Below are 22586 nucleotides of genomic sequence, written 5' to 3'. Positions count from 1 at the left end.
GGGATTCACCTTAGTAAATGTGGGTGTCTACCATGAGCTAATTCTCTTAGAACCAATGCAGAATTAAACAGAACTAGTGGTGTCTAAGGAGCCGTCCAATTCATCCAAAACGGACCACTGCCTTTGACTACAGACTTCACTGACCACACTGATGGCTCACTAGGGGATGTGAAGGGAGCCCACCAGTACTAGCTCTGAGGCAGATACCTCCAGTCTATGCATGCACCTTCAGTTAAGTGAATTCCACCTGAAGTGTCAACCTCTGATCTCACACCAGCCCCTGAGGTGCAACTGCTTTAACAACACTTACATCATAGCCATTTTACAGGTATGAACGTATCATCACCTTCTCCAGAAAGCAACAGTCATTTTAGAGCTTGTAAAAATATTTTGCCACCAATAGTGGTTCAACTAAAGTCGGTGGTAAGCATTTTGATAACTACAACAAAATTTTCATCGGCCTACAATATTTCTGTCCTTTTTTTGATATAAAACATATTCTTCCTCTCTTTCTTTGTATCTGCTTTTATAGTTTCCACTTTCCTTGCATGCCAAATGGAAGATGAAGGATGAAGATAAAAGCAAGAAATGAAAATTTATGTGGTAAACATCTAATAAAGTAAAAACTAGACTGGGATTTTTTGAACATTTATGAAAAAAATGCATTTTAGCACAAGCTCTGTTAACACTATTTGAGACTGTTATGCAACTGCACTGTCCTTTGTACACATCTGGGAACAAATCCATTCCTTTTCTTCCGCTGGGTGCAAAGGAGATAGAAATTCTATTTCAAGCAAACAAGAAGGAATAAAACATTGTACCTGGAGAACATACGGAAATTCAAAGGCAGGTCTGAGACCACACTATGTTTAGCTTTTCCATGGTATAGCTCTTCATTTAATAATTTGATTTGTTATATGAAAGACATGTTATGGTTATTAGAAATACTCATAGGCATTTAAGTAGTGGGTCTTTGTTGCCTTGACCTCCTTGGGTTGTCAGGGTAGAAAACAAAGTGAAAAGCATTTGTCAGTGATCTTCCCAAAGAGAAAGAAGAAAAGTGAATGCAGGAATGATAGACCATAATTCAGGAAAATAAGTGCCACAAGAAGGAGTCCTCTTTGAAGTCTTGGCCAACTCCTCAGCACAGCCTCGAAAGGCTTTCTGCTGATCACAGGGAAGACAGGGAAGGAAATAAACGCAAACAGGCACCAGTTCTCAGTCTGTGCCATACACTCACATGTAGGGTTCATTTTTTCCGAGTAGATGGATTAGCATAAGAAGTAACAAATGGAATAAGGATTTCCAAAACGTTTTATTTTTGCAGTCTCTGACTGGGAAATACCAAATTTCTCAAGTGGCAAAAAGAAGGGCTGTTTGATATGAGGAAGAATCTACTACTATTAAACTCATCAACATTACACATTGAGAGGGAATTAAATGCTAAAGTCTAAAAACTGCTGGCCTGGATACAGACTATTACTCCAATGGCTGTGTCGTGGTCACCAGCTCTGGTGTATCCAAAAACAGCCTTTCAAACAAGTTCTGAGTGCAGAACATGACCGTATTTGCAAATATATGGATCCTCACAAACATTTTTAATCAGCTGAAGGACATGAGGCAGGTTGCTTTTTTCCCTGTTTGCCTCTAAAAGGGGCAAGCGAACATGGGTAAACCCCTTCATGATTTTCAGAAACACTTAATAAAACTTATAAAGTCATTGCTTCCAAAAAACATGCCTAGAGTGATGCAAATTTTCCTGTGTATGAGAAGAGGCAATTACTACCGATGTGCTTCTGATGGGATATTACAAGTCTCAATCAGTGATTGTAAATTCTTTGAGATCTTCAAATGGAAGATAAAATAGGTCTTTGTCTATTATTTATTTACTTATTGACTGATTATTTATGTATCCCTAAGCAGCTGCATTCTGCCAAACCATATTTCTCTCGGCGTCTTTCAGCTTGCGTGACATTTATATTTTATTATTGACCTCACTAAATGACATAAAATATAAGTTCTATGACCTATGAAAATATGCGTGTTCCAGATCAGAACTTCATTTCTACCTGCTGTAGGTATGGAGGAGTTGGACTGCTGGGCACTATTAAATCTGTTATTTGGAGGGGGGGGTCAGGGGGTTGGAGGCAAGAATTATCCTTCCATCTCAAGGCAAGCATAAATATTTCAAAGCACACATGATTCTAATTCCATTGAAGCTCATCTCAAACACCCCAGACTTTTTATTGAAAATGAGATGATAATGTATGATGGCCTGCAACAGATACACCAGTATTTTAAAACTACTGCTATTGGGCCAAGTAATTATGCAGTACAGCTGTTGCGTACTATACTGGATTTTTTAGTGTTTTACGGGTTTGTGGTGCTGTGCAGCATGGAAGTAAGAGGCTTTTTCAGAGTGCTGAATTCAAAAGTCTGATTATGCAGGCCTGTCTTGTCTTTTCCCTTCTTGATTTGTAGTAGCTAATAACAAACTAAGGAACCAATAAAAGTAAGTTGCATTCATTGATTAGGTTAGCACTCCACACGTCTAAGGCAAATGAAGAAGAGCCAATATTGTGAATTCTATTCAATTGAATGATCAGATAATAAAGAATCAGTTAATTTGAAACAGGTTATAGTTTTCTTGAGATATTTAGTAACTTTCTCAGGCCCTTCTCCTGAAACAAAGGAGCAGTCCTAATAAAGATGCATGGGATCCTTGCTCCCAGAGAGCGCTCACTGATGTGGTAAAGGGATTTGTGATCACACCTGCAGCACTCAGATTTCTCCACCAGCAAAGCGCAGCATATGGGGGAGACATATTGATCCATCCACCTTCCGTCTCCTCTTCCAAAAAGCCTTGCGAACCCCTTCAAGTCCAGATGACTGAATGAAATTTCTTTCTTCATATAGTTGTTTGAAGTCTTTGAAAGGGTCATTTAGTGTTACTCTTCTCCGCTCAGGAAAAGGCACTAGTGATCTCGGGAATCGAAACCACTGCTCCTTCACAGGCACAAGGGCTAGTCCATCAGACCAGGCCAACAGTGGATTGGCTTCACTAGGGCACAATGCTCAGATATCTCCTCTATAAAGTGATAATTAAGTTTACTAATAGCTCATTAAAATTTGATCAATCTTCCTAGAAATAGTAACATTATAATCATAATGAAACAGGATCATTTTTATCAGCTTGTTTTTGAGGCCATTATAATTGGCTTCATTACAATTAAGAAAGTATTTTTTTAAAAGTCATTTCCCTGGAAATGTTATAGAACAGTTTGTTCTGCTAGATATTTCCACTTCAGGCTTCTAAGTTGCTTTAACTCCCTGCGTGCTGCAAGCTTTCTCCTAGCATTTAAGTGATGCAAGTGCCAGTTCGAATTATGCAAGATGTATCCCACCCTTTGTATCCCAAAGGTACTTATTCTGAAAATTGACCATATTAGAGTACTAATTGGCTAAGCCACCATGCTGGCTGATGTGAAATGCTTTCAAACACCATGAAACAGCTGTGTTTATCGGAAATATGAAGAGTGACTTTTTAATAAGGAGATCTGGCAATAATCCAAATTTGTTGAAAGGAACTTGCACTTCTGTGTATAATACAATACAAGAGGTAAAGAATAGAAGCCTAAAACAATAGCTTCAAGCCCACAGATTTTTGTGATGAAAGCAGTTACCCAAACAAGAAAAAAATAATTAAGAAACTTGGGCTGGGATTTGCGGAGGTCCTGAGAGAATTCATTAACCGCTTCTGAATATCAGTGGGAGCTGTGTCCCCATAACTCTTTCAAAGGTTTCTGAAAGTCCCCATTTTCCTTACTGCCCATTAGGAATAGACTTTAGAGTGATAAATGTAGAGTGATCTCTTATTCAGGTTAGCAAGGACTTGCCTCTACTTAAATATTGAGCTGCTGAGGGTAGGCCTGAGCAGCCCTAGAACCAGCCCTTCAAAGGGAATTCAGATCACTGGAAAACCTGAGTATTGCTTAAGTCCCATAATGATGCAAAAGGGCTGTTTAGTAACACATCTGTCAGGTCCATGGATGAACCAAATTCCGACGGATGGGGTCCTGCATTCCCATTTGCAGCGACAAGGCTGGGAAATCACAGGGCAGGAGAACAAAAAGAGGCCTTACCCTCTTAGCATGGGTAAAAGTTAGGTACCACTAATACTTACTTCTATATTATATAGGCAAACATAGATGAAACATTCAAAACATAATATAAACAGCTGACCAATGCAAGAGAGATACAAATACCCTAAATATGGTGGATGGAGGATCTCTTCCTGCCCATGGGCATCAAAAAGGACTGAACTGCACAACATCCATCTTGCAGCTCCAGAAGTCAAGTGCAGGTGGTCGGCTAAGCACTGCTGAAAAAACGGACCCATGGTGTCTCCGAGTCAGGCCTGGTCATCAGCCCCTTTCTGCTGCTCTCAAGACCAGAGTGGTATAAGCCACCTGGACCCTTCATTCAAAAACACTTTCTGTAAGAGATTTTGCAGTAGCAAGTGGGAGGCAGAATGACATTTTGCCAAGGCCCACGGAGTTCCCAGCAAAAGGAAAATATGCTTAAAGCTGTGTTTGGGCACAGGGTTTATTGGTGTACTCTGGATTGCTGAGTATTACAGGCTGCTTTTGAAAACCTGTAGAGCTGAACTAAGCACTGGTTCCAGATTCTGGCATAGGCAGGGGGCCAGTTAAGTTAGCTATTTTGAGCAGATTGTTTTAAAACATGTCAAAATTCTTCTACCTTTGGGAGATCAGAATACTATAGAACTGATTACACAGGTACAGAAATAAAAATCATACCTACAGAAAGCAGGTCTCCCTTCCCAGACCATAGCTAGAGGTCAAACCAATCTAATTTAACCTATTTGTAGCATTCCTACTTCACATCAAATCCTGGCAACTTTTGCGTATCATTATTGCTTTTAATACACATGATGTATTCTCATATATAAGATAAAAACTACTGCTAGGAGAATATATCATGTCTTTCTTATAATGAAATGCAGTTGATAAGTTTACAATAGAAATGTAAATTCTCTTAAAAACCACAACCTTTATGTGTGTGATGATATAATTCTGCTTTGATACTAAAAAGGGCATGGTAATGGAATCTGTGACTTTGGAGTGATATATTGCTGTTAAGTTAATAGGACTCCACATTCCCATTTCTAATATCAGTGGGTTTTTTCCCTTTCATTCTGTAGATGGTAAGCTGATACTACATAAACATTGTTAAAGCTATAGTTCCACGCTACAGTAATTCACTTAACTTTAACATGATTTATGGTTCTGTCAATAGAGGAGGTTGAAAATCCAGAGCTCTGATGCTTAAACATGGGTTCCATATTTAAAGCAATAATGTGCTTTTTGTGTGTGTCTGAAGCTAGAAGAATTTAGCATAAAGCAGAGATAAAAATATTATAGTTCACTGCACTGTTTAAAGCATATAGTTTAACTTCACGGATACATCAAAGAGAGCAAAGAAACTGAACACAGAATCAGTAAAAGCATGGGTAAAATACTTTGTTCCTGCAGCACTTTATTTTTATATTATTTTTCAGGGATGCATGAAATCCTATTAGTATTTTTAACACTCCCCTTTTCTCATTCTTTTGCTCAGTTAGATCAGCTCCTTTTGTCAGGATGAGTTTAAATCTGGGTCCACTGTGTTAATCACCCCCCTTTCTTCTTTCTGGCACTTACCCTCCAGGCATTTTGCCTCTTTAGGAGATTAAGCGACCAAGTCATCTGGTTGCTCTAACATGTCCTCACTGGAGCAACATATTAACACAACTCCTCTGCAAAAGAGCCCTCTTTAGAAGTTTGCTGCAGGGATGACAAATTAACCCAGCATGGTGTCCCACACATCTATCTCAGTACAAATTATTAGTGTAATAGAGCTTTTAGTTATGCATTTATCTAGTAATTATTGAACGGTTATACAAAACGAAGCTGAGCAATCATGGCCCTTTATGAGGCAATCTCAGTGGGTGGTCTTACAGTTAATTTAGGATAGGACTGTCTAAGCAGTTCACTCACACACAAATTAGCTGAACAGCCTGCTCCTTTAAATATTTCCTATGTCACAGGCTAACTCTTTACAATACAACAAAGGTAGAGTTTTAATTACACGGTTCCTGACTTTTGTTTAGCTGAAGCTTTAACCGTTTGCAAGCCTTCCTCTCTGCCCTCCCCTGCCTGGCATAGAGCAGTGGATGGCAGTTCGGGTAGGGTATCTCATAATTACTAAACCCTGACCTTGAGGCCATCTGTTAGGAAAGTGTTTTTCCTTCAGCATCATATTATTTCCAAGTGAGTGGAGAAAATAAAAATCTTCACCTACACAGTCAGCTATCCTGACTGTAAACTGGTGCGCTGCTTTTCACTGTCACAAAAGTGTAATGCTGTTGAAGGCTTCTACTCAACTTTCTTACCCTTGTGGTGTGGCTCTCTCCTCTTTTGGTTCTCTAACATTACCATTCCCTGGCCTGAGGTGTCTGTATCGGAATTAAGTTGCACCGCTTTGTTTTTGTCAAAATTCAAAGGAAAGTAGAAGGTTACATTAGTCTGCCAGCTGACAGCATCGAGGAGCAGCCACGGAATAGGATCTTACAAAATGTCCTTTTACACTGTGGAACTCTGCAGCGAGCTAGCGTTAGCTGGAATTATCACTTACATTTGCTTGAAGCTGGCTGACAGGACAGCTAACAGGCACTGATATTTTGGTGGCCCTGTGGAGAATTTTGATAGAGAAAGGCACAATGTCTTCCCAGATATGTGACATGAAGTTTTTGCCACTTTGGCACAAACAGAGAGTACCATCCTGTGGAGTTTCCCTGGTAGGCCTTGTCCTGATAAAAATCTCAATGGCAATGCTTATTATGGAGAAAATTAATATAATGGGAACCACTCCACTAGTTGACTTTCACCCCTTCTCTTTCTGCACACACACCCACTTCCTTGGGTTCTTCCCTTTGTGCTGAATTTTTGTTTCTTGTAATTGTGTTTCTCCTTCATTTTTCTTCCTAACATAAGCATCTCAAATTCTTATTTTTTTTTCTTTCCTTGCCTTTTCTTCCTTGCTTTTTGGCTTGCAGGATCTATGCTGTTATATTCTGTGGAAATGCTTGAATGCTCTACAGCACAGGCTGCCGTATATCCTAGGTTTACAAGATCGTGGTCAATTTAATGTTTCAGCCAGCTCCAGAAATAAAGTCACTAGAGTGTAAGTAGCAATACATGGCAGCCTAAAATCACTTATGTAAATACTGCTGTCACCCATAGTATTTCAATCCTTCACTGTCTGGTAAAGAGTTCAAGTGGACGAATGTCTGGGAGACTTTGTAAGATGCCAGCATTACATGATGGCTTTGCAATACTGGAGTACTATAGTGAGCTACACTGACCACCAAATAATCTAACTTGCAGGTAACAAAAGTATGCTGTGTAGGAGACAGAGATCTAACTGCCTGAATTTTCAACGCTTGGAAATAAATTCTAAAACTGATAGTGACGCTAAAGCCACCCTATAGGTGATCAATTTGCCATCTGCCAGACACTGAATCCTAACCACACTGGTCCAGAGAAGACATATGGTGCATTCATAGAGTCATGCCCAAAAAACTGCCATCATCAAGTGAGGCTCCATGAATCACTTTGCTAGCTTATCACCAAAGAAACTTGGATCTTACCACCATCTGTTGGAACTACTGAGGAGTCACTGAAGCATTGGCATCCATGTGCCAGCACTCACTGCACATCTGGTCTTCTGGTCAGCCAGCTCAGATCCTCTCTGCTGGCTACTGCCCAGCTGGGCTGAGTACTGGCAGCAGCACCAATACAGATAGGAAACCAGTGCACAGCCTTCCACAACACAGTACAGTACAGACAGCTTCATGAGAACAGAGGTTTTCCAACTGGTTCATTGAATGGAGCACCTTATAGCTAAGAATCCTCTTAAGGATCTCCTCTTCCTCCAAGCAAGTTTTGTTTCCAAAATGACTCATTGTGGGGATCGCTGGGAAGGGCACTCAGTATCCTGGGATACCCCAGCATAAGACGTGCACTGTATTCTAAGGAATGTTTGGAAGAATGTGAAAGATTCAGGAATATTCCTGAGAAGTTATGTATCACTGGTTGTCAATGACAACACCTGCCACGAATAGTCTACAGCTTCTTTTCTGCTGTCTATTTTGATCATGCTTTACAAATGCATCTCATATACACATCCAAGTGATAAACTTTCACATACGAACATCAGAAGGAGATTGAACCTTCTTGTAATTGTTCAGTTGGCTGAGGAGCTTACTCTGATTGCAACCTACTTACTCATCAGAGAAAGACTTTCCTTTCTCTGAAATACCTCTGCAGACAGAAGATTAAATCCTGCTCTTACTTTTCTGAAGACCACTCAGAATGACCTGCCACTGACCATTTAACTAATGCGTATGTATCCAAAGAGCATGCAACATGTATATACTATGTCATACCTATAATTTTGGCAGAAAGGTACAAATCCCAGTAACTAACGGTGGATATGAACTGCTCAAAGATTATACCCTCTTATACAATTACATTATACTCCTCATGTTGCCATTTTTGATACCTGAAAAGCTTCTCTTTTCTGCTTACTGTCCTAAAGTACACTGAAGGCAATGGGATAAAGAACAAAGCTGGATTTGCAGAAAATAATCCATCTCAGCATATTACCCTTTACTAACAGAATGGGGTGTTGTAGAAGAGAAATAAACACAGCCAGTGTGCTGTGGAAGAAGAATACTGAAGAGGAATGTCCAAAGAGTACAAAGAACGATGTCTGGAACAAGATTTTTCCAGGATGATGACACTTAAAAGAATTCATGGATGGATTCAGAGGGATTTTTTCCTGAAAGTCTGTAAAAGACTTTGTGAACAAGCATAAAATAGTAAATGCAGAAGAACAGTTTTGGTTAACCTGTTAAGAACCACGATGATTATAAACTGTGTTACTTCTTTATAGAGTTGGTAAAGACATCTCCTTCCGAGCAAAAAAAATTTGGGAACTGCAATTATTGTCTTTGCTCTTTCAGGTTCTGGCTGTCTTTGAATGTTCTTCTCACATAGCTGATGAATATCCCCTTGTGTGCAGGAAAAGTCTTGTGAAACAGACTGTAGATGAGATTTAAACAAGGCCTCACCAGTGATGCATTTCCTCTCTCAGCCACACAAAAATCCAAACACAGAGGGTCTAAACAGGGGCAGACAAAAGCAATCAATGATCTTAAAAAATAAGTGTAAGGTAAAACATAGCTAAATAAAGAAAGGCCTATTAACTAATCAATCAACAACTCAAATCTAAATGGCTGAACTTCTAAAAGATAGCAATTCAGAGTCAGCTGATGTGCACTGAATATAATGTTAATGGAACATTCATATTATTCATACTTACATCACCAATTATCAAGGCTTTTAAAAGAAGATATATTTGCCAAATAGCTCAGATCCAAATTTCAAGGGAAATCTGTATAGAACTGAGATGCCTAAATATCTTCTCAGGATCTAGGTATGTGTCTAAGGGTAATAAATAATTTTTATGGGTCTAACCACAACAAATCAAACTACAAGTAGATTTAACAAAGCACAAAACCCCATGAAGTGCAGTTCTGACCTCACTTCAATTTAGTGCAATTCCACTACTTCACACCGCATCACCTGGACTGTGCAGACGAAGAGGCTCCTCCTGGTTTATGCTGCCCTCAGTAAAACCACACTAATGCCCAACAGACATTTCAAAATAATTTCTAGTAGGAATTGCTAATATGACTTTTTATGCTTCAACATTTGACCATTTCCTTAATAATCTTCTCTAAATGAGACAAAATTTCATAGCAGAAAGAAACATGTCACAACCATTCATTCCTATTTTATATCTTCCAAAGAGGTTTGTAAGAAGATTCATTCATTTGTGTATATTACTGTGCCCAAGTGAGTTCCTTTGCAAATGTGAACTCGGTATTGCATTCAGTTTTCTAGGCTAAATGCAAATGCATCTTTTTACAAAAATGTATAAGCACATCTAGACCCAGAGGACATCTCTTTTACTTGGAAAGTCAGTCAGAAGAGTACTGTGAAGAAAACCAGCCAAAGCATCGCAGGAACCAACTTCAAAGGAGTCCCCTAACAAGGTGTTTCTTCAGCACGCTGATACCAACAACACAAGCAGTAATGACTGGCAGAAACAAAGCCACAGTGCTGGAAGACAGGCGTGGTTCAGAAGTGAGTGATGGGTCCCTGTTTTGAGCAGTTTAAGACTGAATCTATGTTATGAATGGACACAAGCAGAAGACACTCTCTGTAACACATTCTGTCCCTTTGCCCACCCTCTTCAAATAAAACCCCAAGCCCCCAGCAAACAGCATTTCCACCTCAGGCACTGTTGAATGGTCATCAGGAGTTTTACCGAACAGCCCAGCCTAGCAAAACCAAACGCAGGTCTTGACAACTAAAACATCCAGGTTATCAAGCTTCCGAAGCACAGCCTCTCACTGTGGGTGTCTCACACATGGCGATGACTTTCCGTGGAAAGGTGCTGGCATGGACACTGGGTGCCAGGGCTAACGTTTAAGCTGCCTGGGGGCTCTTGGGTTAGGCCTCACCTCTGGGTCCTGTAATGACAGGTCGATGGTGCTGTGTGAAAGCCGTTCCAAGGGAGGAGGTCTGCGAAGGCGAGGGACTGCTGAAACCAGACTTCTCTGACTTCTTTAATGTAGTTGGCGATGGCATTCCTGGCAAGAATGATTGATAAGTGCAATTTAATAATGCTAGGTCATGGAACGACAGCCTATGCATTGTGAAAGTGGGTGCAGAAGCAGCTAGATAAACTTAAAGGACAAATGAAATGGAATACAACAGCAAGCCAAAAGCTCACTTTTATTTCTGGTCTTTTTTGAGGCAGAAGCGGCCATGGTTTGCTCTGAGCAATGAGTACTAAAAGGCAGCCATATTTTTCTTTTAAATCTGAAATATGAATAAGATGCAGCTTATTATTGCTACTGAAACCTACTCTACTTTATTTTTAGAAATCTGTAATAGCTGGAGCATTTGGATTTTTACAGGCTTTTTATGAGTTCTGTCTTTCACTGACTGGTTTAGTAGATTATTGCAAATGGATCTTTTAAATGTGCTGCACGACTCACCGCACAACTAGAGAATGAAGTTTTCTGAGTTCAGACTCTGCCTCTCCTTACTCTCTTGACTTCAAAGGTATTTGAAAGTAATACATTTATGTGGTTCCCTTTTGCTTTCAAATTTTTTTTAAAGGGTGAATGGTATTTGTGTCTTGGTATTAGAAGCCACACTGGAATTATTTCAGAGTTGTTATTATGCCCTTGTACTATATCAAAGGCTTCCAATGAAGATCAGAGTTAAGTTGCCATTGGGTGAAACCTCTCCTGTGGACAGGCAGAAATGGTGTAATGCTAATACAACCAGTTTGTTATACTCTGTAAGAACAACTCCTGTTGATATCACATCAAGCCCATGGCACCGAAGAAGTTAGTGGAATGAATATACTGCAACAGGCTCTTAAAGTCCGAGCCATTTCTGCATGTGATTTATGCTTGGATAAAAGAATATCACAGCATATAGATGAAGAACATGTATGTGTGATTGTTGTGTCTGTAGTATTCTCTATATTTTTATAGTTCTAGAGGCATATAGGTATTCTGATTATCTGCACATACTCTGAAAACAGATAATTTCCAGTATATACAGTACATCAGACATTTTGCATACCCATAGGGATATAGCAAAACAAAGGTGCAGAATAGTTGAGATTTCAGGTACAAAAGCAAAATATCAGATCATGTGAAAGTTGAACTTCCACTGGCAAAGTCATTCAACCTTATTTCCAACTCTGTATTTTATAGAATTTAATTGTCATAAAGTAAAGAGAGAGGCCTGGACAATATTATCTCTGGACAATATTATTAACTTTATATTTAATAACACTGGTTTTATAGTCCCTGGGATGTTGATTGCAATATGCAGGAGCCTTCTTGTACTTTATGCGCTGCACTGCTGGGGTCTTAATGGTTTCAGTGAGGTTTTGCAGTTTATGTTTCAGAAAGTTGAAGTAAGGGGATGGTTAGAGTTCCAGTGTTACACTTGCAGCTTTCTGTCTCGAAACTATCTGCTGCAAGGGTTTGCTGTTGTGGTGGCTTTTTCCTCACAGCAAGAAAGGTTACCTACTTAGTGTTTTAAAATAAAAGTTTAGAACTGACAGACTATTGTACAAGAAAAATACTGATGGGTTTTGTTGTTTGGGGTTTTTTTCCCTATTGGTCTTAAGGACTTTGAAGTAGGGACAAAAGCAAAAAGAGTTGGTTCAGTTTGGGGGTAAGAGAGAAAAGGAGACTGAACTAAGGTATTTCAACTAAATATTCCAATGCAGCTTGCTGAATTTCTGCTCAAATGACATGCTGGGATGTAACTCAGGTATTGATCTGTATTTGAGTGTCCAGATTGAGGACAAGCATACTCAAAAGAACTAACAGTGCTGTTGACCCAGATTTCCTTATGATGGAGGAACTGGGGATGGAAGCATCAAATGATTGTCAACCCCAGCCCTAAACACAAAGTCAAGGGTCGGTGGCAATATTTGTGCTTGGCGAGGGGTAGAGGAACTACGCTGCTGGCAGCAAGGCTGGGGGTACCTCTCCTCTGTGCTGGGCTGTGGAAGGGGCTCAGTTTGCTCCTCAGGAAGGTCTTAACGTGGCAGGCTCCATCCCTCTAAGTGCAAAATATCATGGACAGAACAAGGAACTATTTATGCACAGGGACTATCATAGTAAATACACCTGCTTGTGAGCTGCTCCAGCTGTAAGGCTGTGCAGTACTGCTGCATGGAGGCACAAGGCCCTGCATGCAGCTGACAGTTGTGCAGCCCATAAGCAGAGATCCAGGAGGGGACATTGAGTACCTGTGCCCTGGGCAAGCAACCCAGTACGATCTAAGTCTACGCACCATATGGTTCAGCTGACTCATGAACTCCCTGCTTTCCCCCATCTCCTCTAGCTGCATGCCTCTTCAGGGTTATGGGAAAGATAATAAAGCTTTTGAGAAAGCAAAGGAACTATTTTTTTACCCCTGTGCTAAGAAATCTGCTTGACTCATCTAAACCATGGTAGGGAGAAGGGGTAGAGAGAACAGTGGATAATGGTTTAAAGCTGTAGCAAGTTCATGTGATTGTGTCCAAACACTGGAACCTGAGGAGCTACAACAAAGCTGTTGAATGACCTTCCACTATGGCGATGGTGAGCAGTGTCATGTTCATGTGGGGATGAGTTTTATAATTTTCATGTGAAAAATGAGATTTTAATGTAACGCTATGTTGTAAAATTGAATAGGAAGACAAATTGCGGCACCACTAATTGGTTCCTACTTTCTTTATATTTGCTATCATCGTTCTGATTGCATTATCACTACTTTGGGTTTTCTTTTTTTTTTTTCCCAGGGTATTCTGAAATGTATTGGTTTGGAACAGTCCAAGTATACCATGTTTTCATTTTGTTTGAGGTTTGTAATGACACATTTTATTTTGAGTGATTGTATCCATCAAATCTCAAGAAAAAAATGGCTGCTTCCTAGTTCAGAAGAATATGCAAACAGGAGCTTAATTACATCACTTAATATTGACCAAAAGAAAGAATAAGATGAGCTTGCCAGCTCATTTCCAAAGCATGTTTTGTCCTTTAAGAGGGGAGGGTATGACAGAAAGTTAGGCAGTGCAAAGCAATTAGCATCATTCACATTTTATGTTGCGCTAGCATGGTGCTCTAGCAGCAAAATTCAAACATTCTTTGAATGGGTTAATAAAAGAAGAAATACAGTCGGCATGCAAGAAAAAGGTTTCCAAGAACAAGCCAAAATATGTCCCATTCTTCTAAATTTATCACAGCCATGTCACATTATCCTTGAGACTGCCAGGAATGTCAATTTTTTTGCAATTTAAAAAAAATATCTCATTTAGCACCATATGTTTGGTTAATGTGCCTGATATATCCTGCGTATTCTTTAGTCCATCCATTTCTAATACTAATTTTCTTTTTTTTCCCCCTTGCTAAGCCATATGTTACAATGCTGGTCATTCTATCGACGCTCCTTCCAGGAGCTGAGAGCAAGAGCGAGGGAACTCTGGTTTAATCACCCAGAAAAATTTGCATCTGATGCTGTAAGTCTCACTCTTAGGTACAGAGTCTCAACACTTGAATTAGCATTGTAGGTGCCCAGTGCCTATGAAAATCAGGCTATGAGACAGCATGGTGTATATTAACAACTGTGAGGCAGGAACTAAGATAAATGACTAAATATGGAATTAGGTGTTTAATTTCTGGCACCCATTTTTGAGACTCTTGGCTAGTTTTAAAGGCCTTTTGTTTCATACCTAATGAGTTTTAACACATTTAGTGGTCCCCAGTCCGCAGCTTCCCCTCCTGTGTTGCTCAGGGATGCAGGAAATTAAAAAGTTAAAACTGAAGCTACCCTGGGCAGAGCCCAGGGAGTATGCTGCTGCCTTGCATGGCTTTTCTCAGCATTGTCCCCAAGAGCTAATGAATACTGGGGACCACTGCACTAAAGACCAGATTTCAGCACTTCACACAGCCCCAAGGAAGGGGTAGTGCCAAGTCATAAGGACACCTCTGACTCCCGACTCTTCTCTCTCTCCTCTCTGATGCAGGGCAGCAACAAATTACAATATCCCCCAACCCGTCTCAGCTGCGCTGGCCGGTGAATGGGGAATGGAGCCAAGGATCCTCCCCGTTGCCTGCCTCTTTCTATCCATCTGCTCTGAGCAAGGAATAAACAAGAACAGCCAGAACACAACGGCTGGGTAACCCAGGTGGGGTTTAAAAGTGTTTCTTACTATTCTGTGTATAGGACCGTTGTCCAAATCACAGTCACACCTGGCACTTTCAGGAAACAGATTTCGTAATTCAGGTCTGAGTCTCCTCTGAATGTTATTTGGAGTGTAAGAGAAGAAAATCAGACTCAGTCTATTTTTGTGTTATGGCAGCTTTTAACTACAGAATAAATGGAAAAGTTAATTGCTAAATAAAAAAGAAAATAAAGGGATTTGTGGCGTAAAACACAGATGGAAGTCTGAGTGGGTGTGTTACTTTAACTTACTGTACTTGTGTTCATGTGATTCTATAAGTATATGTATGCCAAACATATATGGTCTTAGCCTGCTCCCATTAACATGAATCCATTTTTTTCACTGGACAGAGGGAACCAGATCAAAGACCATGATGGTGCTAAATGGAACAAGATGTGTGCTTTCGTATTTTTTTCCAAAAGGAAATATTAATTTGACATTGGTTTTTCAGTTGAAAAGAATTTTAATTGCAGTACACAATAAGCAGAAAATTCAGACAACAATAATCTTGAAACTGTTAGCAGCATTATATTTCTATCAAGGAATTTGTGCGCCTTTTCAACATTAGAGCTTTCTGAATTTTCATTAATTTGGCATTTCCCTAAACACACAAGTTATTTTGTTCATTCCACATCATGCATCACACCCTTCTGCTCAATGCATAATGCAAGCGTAAATGGGATCCTTGTCCTTGAGAGACTCTGGTTACTGGAGCCATTGCACGGATGTTGAAGTCCCGCAGTAAGACTTTCCAAAACTCTGCACTTCGCAAACCTCCAGCCCAAGTTTAATCAGTGAATGCACAGGAATACTTCATGTTCCTCATCTTCTAAGGGGCACTGGAGCATTTGATGGTTTTAATTCCTCTACCTCCTTATGTTTGCCAGTACTAGAAATGCACCACATAAGAGTCTTCCTTGAGTACAGCTAAAGATCTTCAAATTTTCATGTATGAGGCTGATATATATTTAAATGGACCAGAAAATGATGCGTGAGAATTGAATAAACAAATCCTTCCCAGAACAAATACATATCTAGGAACCTATTTTCCATATACCTATGCACCTTACTAACAGAAGTACTGAAATTAGGATTAACTTTGATGGAGTGAATGGAGTCACAGCCGTGCAAGAGGAGAACAATTCCCCTTCTCTCCAAATCTATAGCTGTAGCTGTATCTGTATATCTATCCAATTTCACTTGGTTAATTACTAACGTTATTCTGACTGCACCATATCTTAAACAATAACTCCATCTCAAGTTAGTCCCATTGGTAGACCAGCTAATAGTCATCTCCAAAGATGACCTTGGATAATTACCCCAATATTCCCAGTAGCTCTCTGCCACTAGACTCCTGATAGAGATTTCATAACAAAACCTATGAATGAAACAGGGTGTGGATCTTCATTCTCAAGGGATACATGAAAAGGAATCATGGAAGCTCAGATATCTGCAGGTGGACCATGAAATCAACAACATGCAGAACAAATAGATGATGCAGAAAAACAAGTTGGCTGTTGAAGAAAAAATCATATGATATATGGGAAGAATTTTTCAAGGAATTTTCATCCTTTTGTGCAAACTATTCCAGCAGTTTCACTGAAATCAGTATCAACAGGAATGCTGATCAGCCGCCTTTTTCTTTTTTTCCTGGGGAATTCTTAATTTCAAGCTTGAAATTTTGATGGCTATAATACTGTCAGTCATAGCAAGTCTGTTCTACTTAGTGCTGAGCAAACTTTATTTGTCATCAGCTGAGATACGATCACACTAACTGCCATCCATCAGTTTACTGTATTAGTTGCTCCTATATACGCAAAATACAACGCAGATGGAAATTCACTCATCCTAATGAAGTGCTGTTTAGTTTCTACGTTCTGAATGGATACTTGCTCCCCTGGTCACATTCTGAGTTACCATGATCTCTGATTAACTACCTGCCAGTGAGCATCTCGCTTCAGAAGCCTAAATCCAGCTTAATAAACAGTGATTTTACAGAAGAAAAATGAAAGCTCCCCCTCTATCCACTTATCAAACTACTGCATATGCATCACCAACACACACAACCAGTTTCCTCAGAACTCGACATCTGACAGATCATCAGGAAAACAGAGCTAATCTATCTGTACCCATCAACATCGTATCATAGGTGACTGCCAGATACTTAAGAAGCTATCCAAAAGAAATGTCACAACTCTTTTTCAAGACACTACAAAAGAAATGTTCCAAACAAAATAAAGCAAATGCACATACAAGTAAATGAGCCAAAGAACTTAATAAAAAGAGATTGATTAAAATGAGGACCAGAATGTTCAAAAAGGACTGAGAGAGAGAGGTGCCAAAGGCGCATTAAATGGATTCAATGGCTTTAGGTTTTAAATGCTTTTGGACTCCTCAGCAATTTTTAGCCAAAAATGATAATTCAAGTTAGAATCAAAATTCTGATGTCACTTAGGAAAAAGAAGGTTGAAATTTCTCCTTTGTAAATGAGCACCGCTCCATTTACAAAGGAGAAATATCACTTCATGCTGTTGGAAGATCGTGCCTACAGAATTTTAAACCCAAGCGCTACAATATTCACAATTATTTTAAAATCCTACCCCATTAAAATCTGCCTTAAATTGTTTGGTTCAATGTTCCCACAGTGTATTAGCTTATCTGTTTGTATCTATGTTTACAGCATCATCTGGATTATTTTAGAGGTCTTAAGTTAGGCTTCATTCCTGCTTTGTCACCAAAGTGGTTCTTTCAGTAACTAATAAACTAGTACTCAACATATTACCAATTTCTTCAACATATAATTGCATGAGTTTTATATTTAAAACCTTTAATGAGAAGCATAATAAACAGCAAGATAACAGTTCAATTTTCCCGTTGATTTAATGTTAGTTTCGGTATCATTTTGCATTGTATAAACATGTATTGTAATAAAAATTAAAAAAAATTCTAATGACGTTTTTAGACATCTTGTCTGAAATTCATGACTACATTTGTTTAATTTCAAATGTTATTTGAGAGTTTTTCACCATACTTGGCAGATTAGATATAGCAGCAGGGACAAACTGCAGCCATCCATAGGAGTATATACCTTTATGTGGGTGCTTTGGGGATGGAACATCTATAGCTGTAAGGCAAAAAATGCCATCATAAATTTGGATGGCATTTACAAAGCCCTCTAAAGTCTTTGCATATGATTATAGCTGAGGTATGATATTTTTGCAAGTAAAAGACCCAGAATAGATTTATGTTTCAACTATATCTTCCTGAGATGCATATGGATGCTAAATTGCAAGTGATACTAAAGAGAATTTTTAGTAACTGAAGAGGATGGACTCAAATGTTTGGTTTTTTAAAAATTATTTTTTATTTTCTCAAAAATCATTTGCTCATTATTTGCATGTCATCAAAAGATCATTGGCTATCCAGGCTATATATAACAATGATGGCTGCTAAATGCCAAAGGCATGAGATGGAGATGGGCAAATATGCAGATTTTTTCGACCTGTGACCTCAGTTACTGCATAGTAATGTTTTTAAATTACTTTTATGATGACAAGACTAACTTTGGTGTTAATATTGGTTTTGAAGACTTAATCGGTATACACTGCCATTGAACATATGTTTTAATTAATAAAAGAGCTGCGGTCAGGATTGAAAAGGGCTCAGGTAATTTACCACGTACTGTAAAGTCACCTGATTTCTGTGCAATTTGAGGTGAAGAGTTTACACATTATTCCAAAGAAAGAACAAGTTGCAAACTGAATTCATGTGCATCGTACCAAACTGGAATGGATTTATAATTTGACAGGTCAAGAGTGTACTCATGGAACTGTTATGTATTGCTATCCAGTGGTTCTTGGTATTTCTGCCATATGACTCTCTAGGTTTGACAGTCACAGGACTGAACAGTCATCTTATTTCTCTGTAACACAAAAAATAATTTGTAGCTGACCTACAGCTGCTGTGCTCTTTTACTGGAAAGTGTCCATTGCCAGTTGTACACTGGTGAGCGCCCACTGGAACAGCACTGCAGACCTGCTGCCGGCAGCTCCTGGGGAAGTCTTGGCAGCTCCCAGGCAGCAGAGACTTAAACTGCTTTCCAGCAGATCGGCTCTCAGGCAGGTGATATCAGATAGGTGAAATCAGCCTCATTTTTCTCCATTCCCAATGGCTTTAGGATTCTGGGAGGAACAAAGAATCCCCCCTGGAAAAAAATAAAATGTTCCCATTGCAGAGAAGGCAGAGCACAGCAGTTTGGCTTTGGCATCATTTCCAGAGGAGCCATGTATGACCATGCCGCCTGCAGGTCTGCTTGTGTGATCTTCCCAACACCTCTCCCATCTCCTGAGCAATTTAAAACACATCTGATGGAGAGGCAGAGGGCTCGCAGAGAAAAAGCCCCTGCAAGTTTCATGAAAACAGGCATGGGAAGGGCAGAGGTAACGTGTAAGTGCTCCCTCCAGTGCTATCATTCTGGCAAAGTGGTTGGCACGAGCTCTCTCCTTACTAGACACTGGAGAACCCACACAAGAGGGGACACCTCGTACATCCCCCCAACCAACACAAAATGTCTATGCACCGAGAACATGAGCATTGGCATTGTTTGAATAAGCACACCCACCATGTAGTGCTCCACGGTGTTCGGGGTTTCTTAGATATCCTAATTTTATAAAAGAAAGTAAAAGAAGAAAAAAGAAACAAGGTGAGAGAGAACACTATCATATTTTGTAGCAAGCAGGATACTGTGTGAAATCTTGGCCCAGTGAAGTGATAAAGGGGAAGCTTTCAGTTTGCTTAAGGGAAAACTTACGAGCGAATAGTAAAATTACCAAAACACCACATTGCAGAAAATGGGTGCAATTAGGTTCAATTAAGCTGTAAAGAGGAAAATGGCACTTTAGCTTACAAAAATGAAGGGACAGAGGGAGCTAGCAGAAGCAACTTTACAAGATTTGTATGCATGAGAACACTGCTTCACTGGACCAAGAAAGCTACAGTATGGGACAGGATTTTTCTTTTATTAGACACTTTGCTAGATAGCTTTGTCGAACCTCAGAAACTGCTGCTCTGGTATTATGAAATAATCCTACATAACTTGATCTCATGAGTTTAGGAACACAGAAAAATAGCCATGCCAAATCAGATTACAGGGATCCACCTAGTCCAGTATCCTCTCTCTGACAGTGGTAGCTAATGGATGCCTAGAAAAAAGACCAGGGAAAGCATACAGTGATAATTCTCCAAAATACTCTCCCAGCCTCCAATGATTTGTGATTCAAGGACTTCTAGGACAAAGTTGATATCATGGTATTGAAGATACTCAAATCCAAATGCACAGTTTTACACCTCCCCTCCTCCCCTTTTTTGGATTTCTACCCCCATGAGTTTTCTACTAGTCACACAAAAAAGGTTTCACAGTTTGGTGCTGGCAAGTCCAGTGTTCTTGCCTCTAACTCTGAATGAGCTAACAGCTTTCAAGCCCAATGACGTTATGTGTATAAGAGCATCCAACACTTTTTCCTACGTAAAAAAATGACATGTGTGCTGAGGTGCTCTAAGTGTATATACTTTGGGAGATTTTATATTTTTTTTAAAAAAAAGCAAGAATCTGGCTGTAAATTGATATTAACATTTTTCAGTATATGTGTAAAACACATGTTTCAGAAGAATAGAAGAGAGAAACTGTCACTCACTGGGAAGCTTTAGAGCTATCTGGCTCCCTGGGAAACTGCATGCAACTATTCTGGTGTCCAAGGGTTTGACCAGTGAGTTTCCTCTCCCTGCAAAGAATGAATGCAGAAGTAATAGAAAGTCTGAGGGGGAAGATTTTAGCAAATGGCTAAAGATAATCCTATTCTGCCCACTCCAGCAGGTAGGAAGCAGGTGGTGGTGGTGGAAGAAAAAGGGTGGGAAAGGAGAAACGCCCACCTTCCCCTCCCAGCAGCTGGCACAGGGGAAGGGCAGGAGGCTAACCTAGGAGAAAGTCACACACTCACAGCTCAGCCCTCTGAAATCCCTTTGTGATGCTGCATTGATATGCAACGATGCCGACAGGTCATCGCAGTCCCAGCACTGCCACACAATGTCAGGACGTTCTGCTCTGATTATTTGGGGTCTTGCTGTGACTCCCTTTCAGGATGTAGCATGGCTCACCGGCACTTGGTGATTGAAACTTAGCACACTGGGGTGGCGTAGCTTCATTAATGCTGCTACCAGTACACATAAAAATCCCGTATGCCCAGACAGGAACCGGGACTTCTTAAGCACTGTGCTTATTCTATTATCCACTTCTCAGTATAGTTTTTCTGAAGTTTTAATTTTCTAATCGAATTGGTGCCTACATGTCAGTTTTTTACTTCCTTTATAAAAAGAATCAGTAAAAGTAGGGGGTCTAAAAAAAACAGCTTATCCTTACATTTTTGATGGCATATTGACTTTATAAGAGTCTAAAGGCAGGAGTGATATATTAGGGAGTCCCTATAACTTTACTTAAAGCAAAAATTAGAAAGTGATCGAAAAGTTTTATAGCGGAGAGCAGAAATATAATTTTAAGCCTCTTAAAATTGCCTGAACTGTGAAATCAAGTAATGAACACTAGAAAAGGATCTGTCAGCTGGAATCAAAGCTTAGACTAGTCAGCATTTTCTTCCTAAACCTTATTATGGCAAAGATTTTTCATCTCTGCACTCTGTTCATCCCAACAAATAAACCAACTTGACCTCCACCTGTTACTCGGTGAAGTCTGCTGTCATCTTTGACTATTGACTAAACCCTATTCTTTCCCTTCAAAGCCCTCTGCACCACTGAGAAGGTGGGAAGACACAGCTGTGCACTGATTCAAATTGATACCAGTTCATAACCAGACAGCATTTCACAGTACAAATTACAAGCAACAGAGGAGAAAAAAAAAAAAAAAAAGAAAAGAAAAAAAATGTAGTGCCAATGAATTCTGGAAGGGGGCAACATTTTTCAGCAATTTAACAATGAGATTTTCATAGAAAGAAGTTATTTTTTTGCGTGATGCTATGAACTAGCATTTGAAGCAAGAAACATTTTGCTTATGCCTTAAGAATGAACCTGTGCTAACACCACATCGGAAGAACTAAAGAACATAATGGAAGCTATTTGTGTTTCTTTTATATTTCATAAGTTGAATGTATTAACTGTTTCAAAGAGGTTCAGCTCCAAATGCATGTAGGTTTCTAGACTTAAAAACAAGTCACGGCTATATAATATAACATTGTTAAATAAAAAAAATATGGAACACAGAACAGCAAGATATGTCATGAAGAAAACTGTATAGCTATAGCAGTCATTTCTTCAAATATATCATCATGACAAAACCATATAAGAAGCTTTCTAATACAAAGACATATCAGAAAAAGCCATTTCATATAAAGTTGGACTTCTCTGGGTGATTAATGCTACGTTCAACAAAGGAGACAGTGTCTGTCTAATTACATTAAATACTTATCTTCTAGGGATTGGCAGGGTGTTTCTGCTCAATGTCACTTTTCATGACAATGTAATGATAGATCCGTTTACTTACCAGTGCCATTAGCAAAAATTGTACTGTTTTCTCAACTGCCCTCATATCACAAAAATATTTGATTAACACACTGTAGCTTATCTAATACTCTAAGCAACATATT

General features: G+C 39.4%; 1 protein-coding gene across 18 annotated transcripts in view; it reads right to left on the bottom strand.

The window, feature by feature from the left end:
• NFIA (nuclear factor I A) overlaps nucleotides 1-22586 on the bottom strand; it is a 359870-nt gene that overhangs the window by 42299 nt on the left and 294985 nt on the right. For 6 of the 18 annotated variants that reach the window (XM_055725262.1, XM_027806990.2, XM_027806991.2 and 3 more), the window contains 3 exons: nucleotides 20628-20714; nucleotides 19556-19594; nucleotides 10655-10783 (listed from right to left, as the gene is read on the bottom strand). The exons of 4 other annotated variants lie outside the window; for them this stretch is intronic. In XM_055725262.1, coding sequence (XP_055581237.1) covers nucleotides 10655-10783; nucleotides 19556-19594; nucleotides 20628-20714 — 255 coding nt within the window. The remainder of the gene's footprint in view (nucleotides 1-10654; nucleotides 10784-19555; nucleotides 19595-20627; nucleotides 20715-22586) is intronic. 8 more of the 18 variants (XM_027806993.2, XM_055725266.1, XM_005440391.4 and 5 more) reach the window with 4 other exon arrangements.

Source organism: Falco cherrug, chromosome 12 (assembly GCF_023634085.1).
Source record: "Falco cherrug isolate bFalChe1 chromosome 12, bFalChe1.pri, whole genome shotgun sequence".
Classification (NCBI taxonomy): domain Eukaryota; kingdom Metazoa; phylum Chordata; class Aves; order Falconiformes; family Falconidae; genus Falco; species Falco cherrug.
This window is presented reverse-complemented; position numbering and strand designations above follow the sequence as displayed.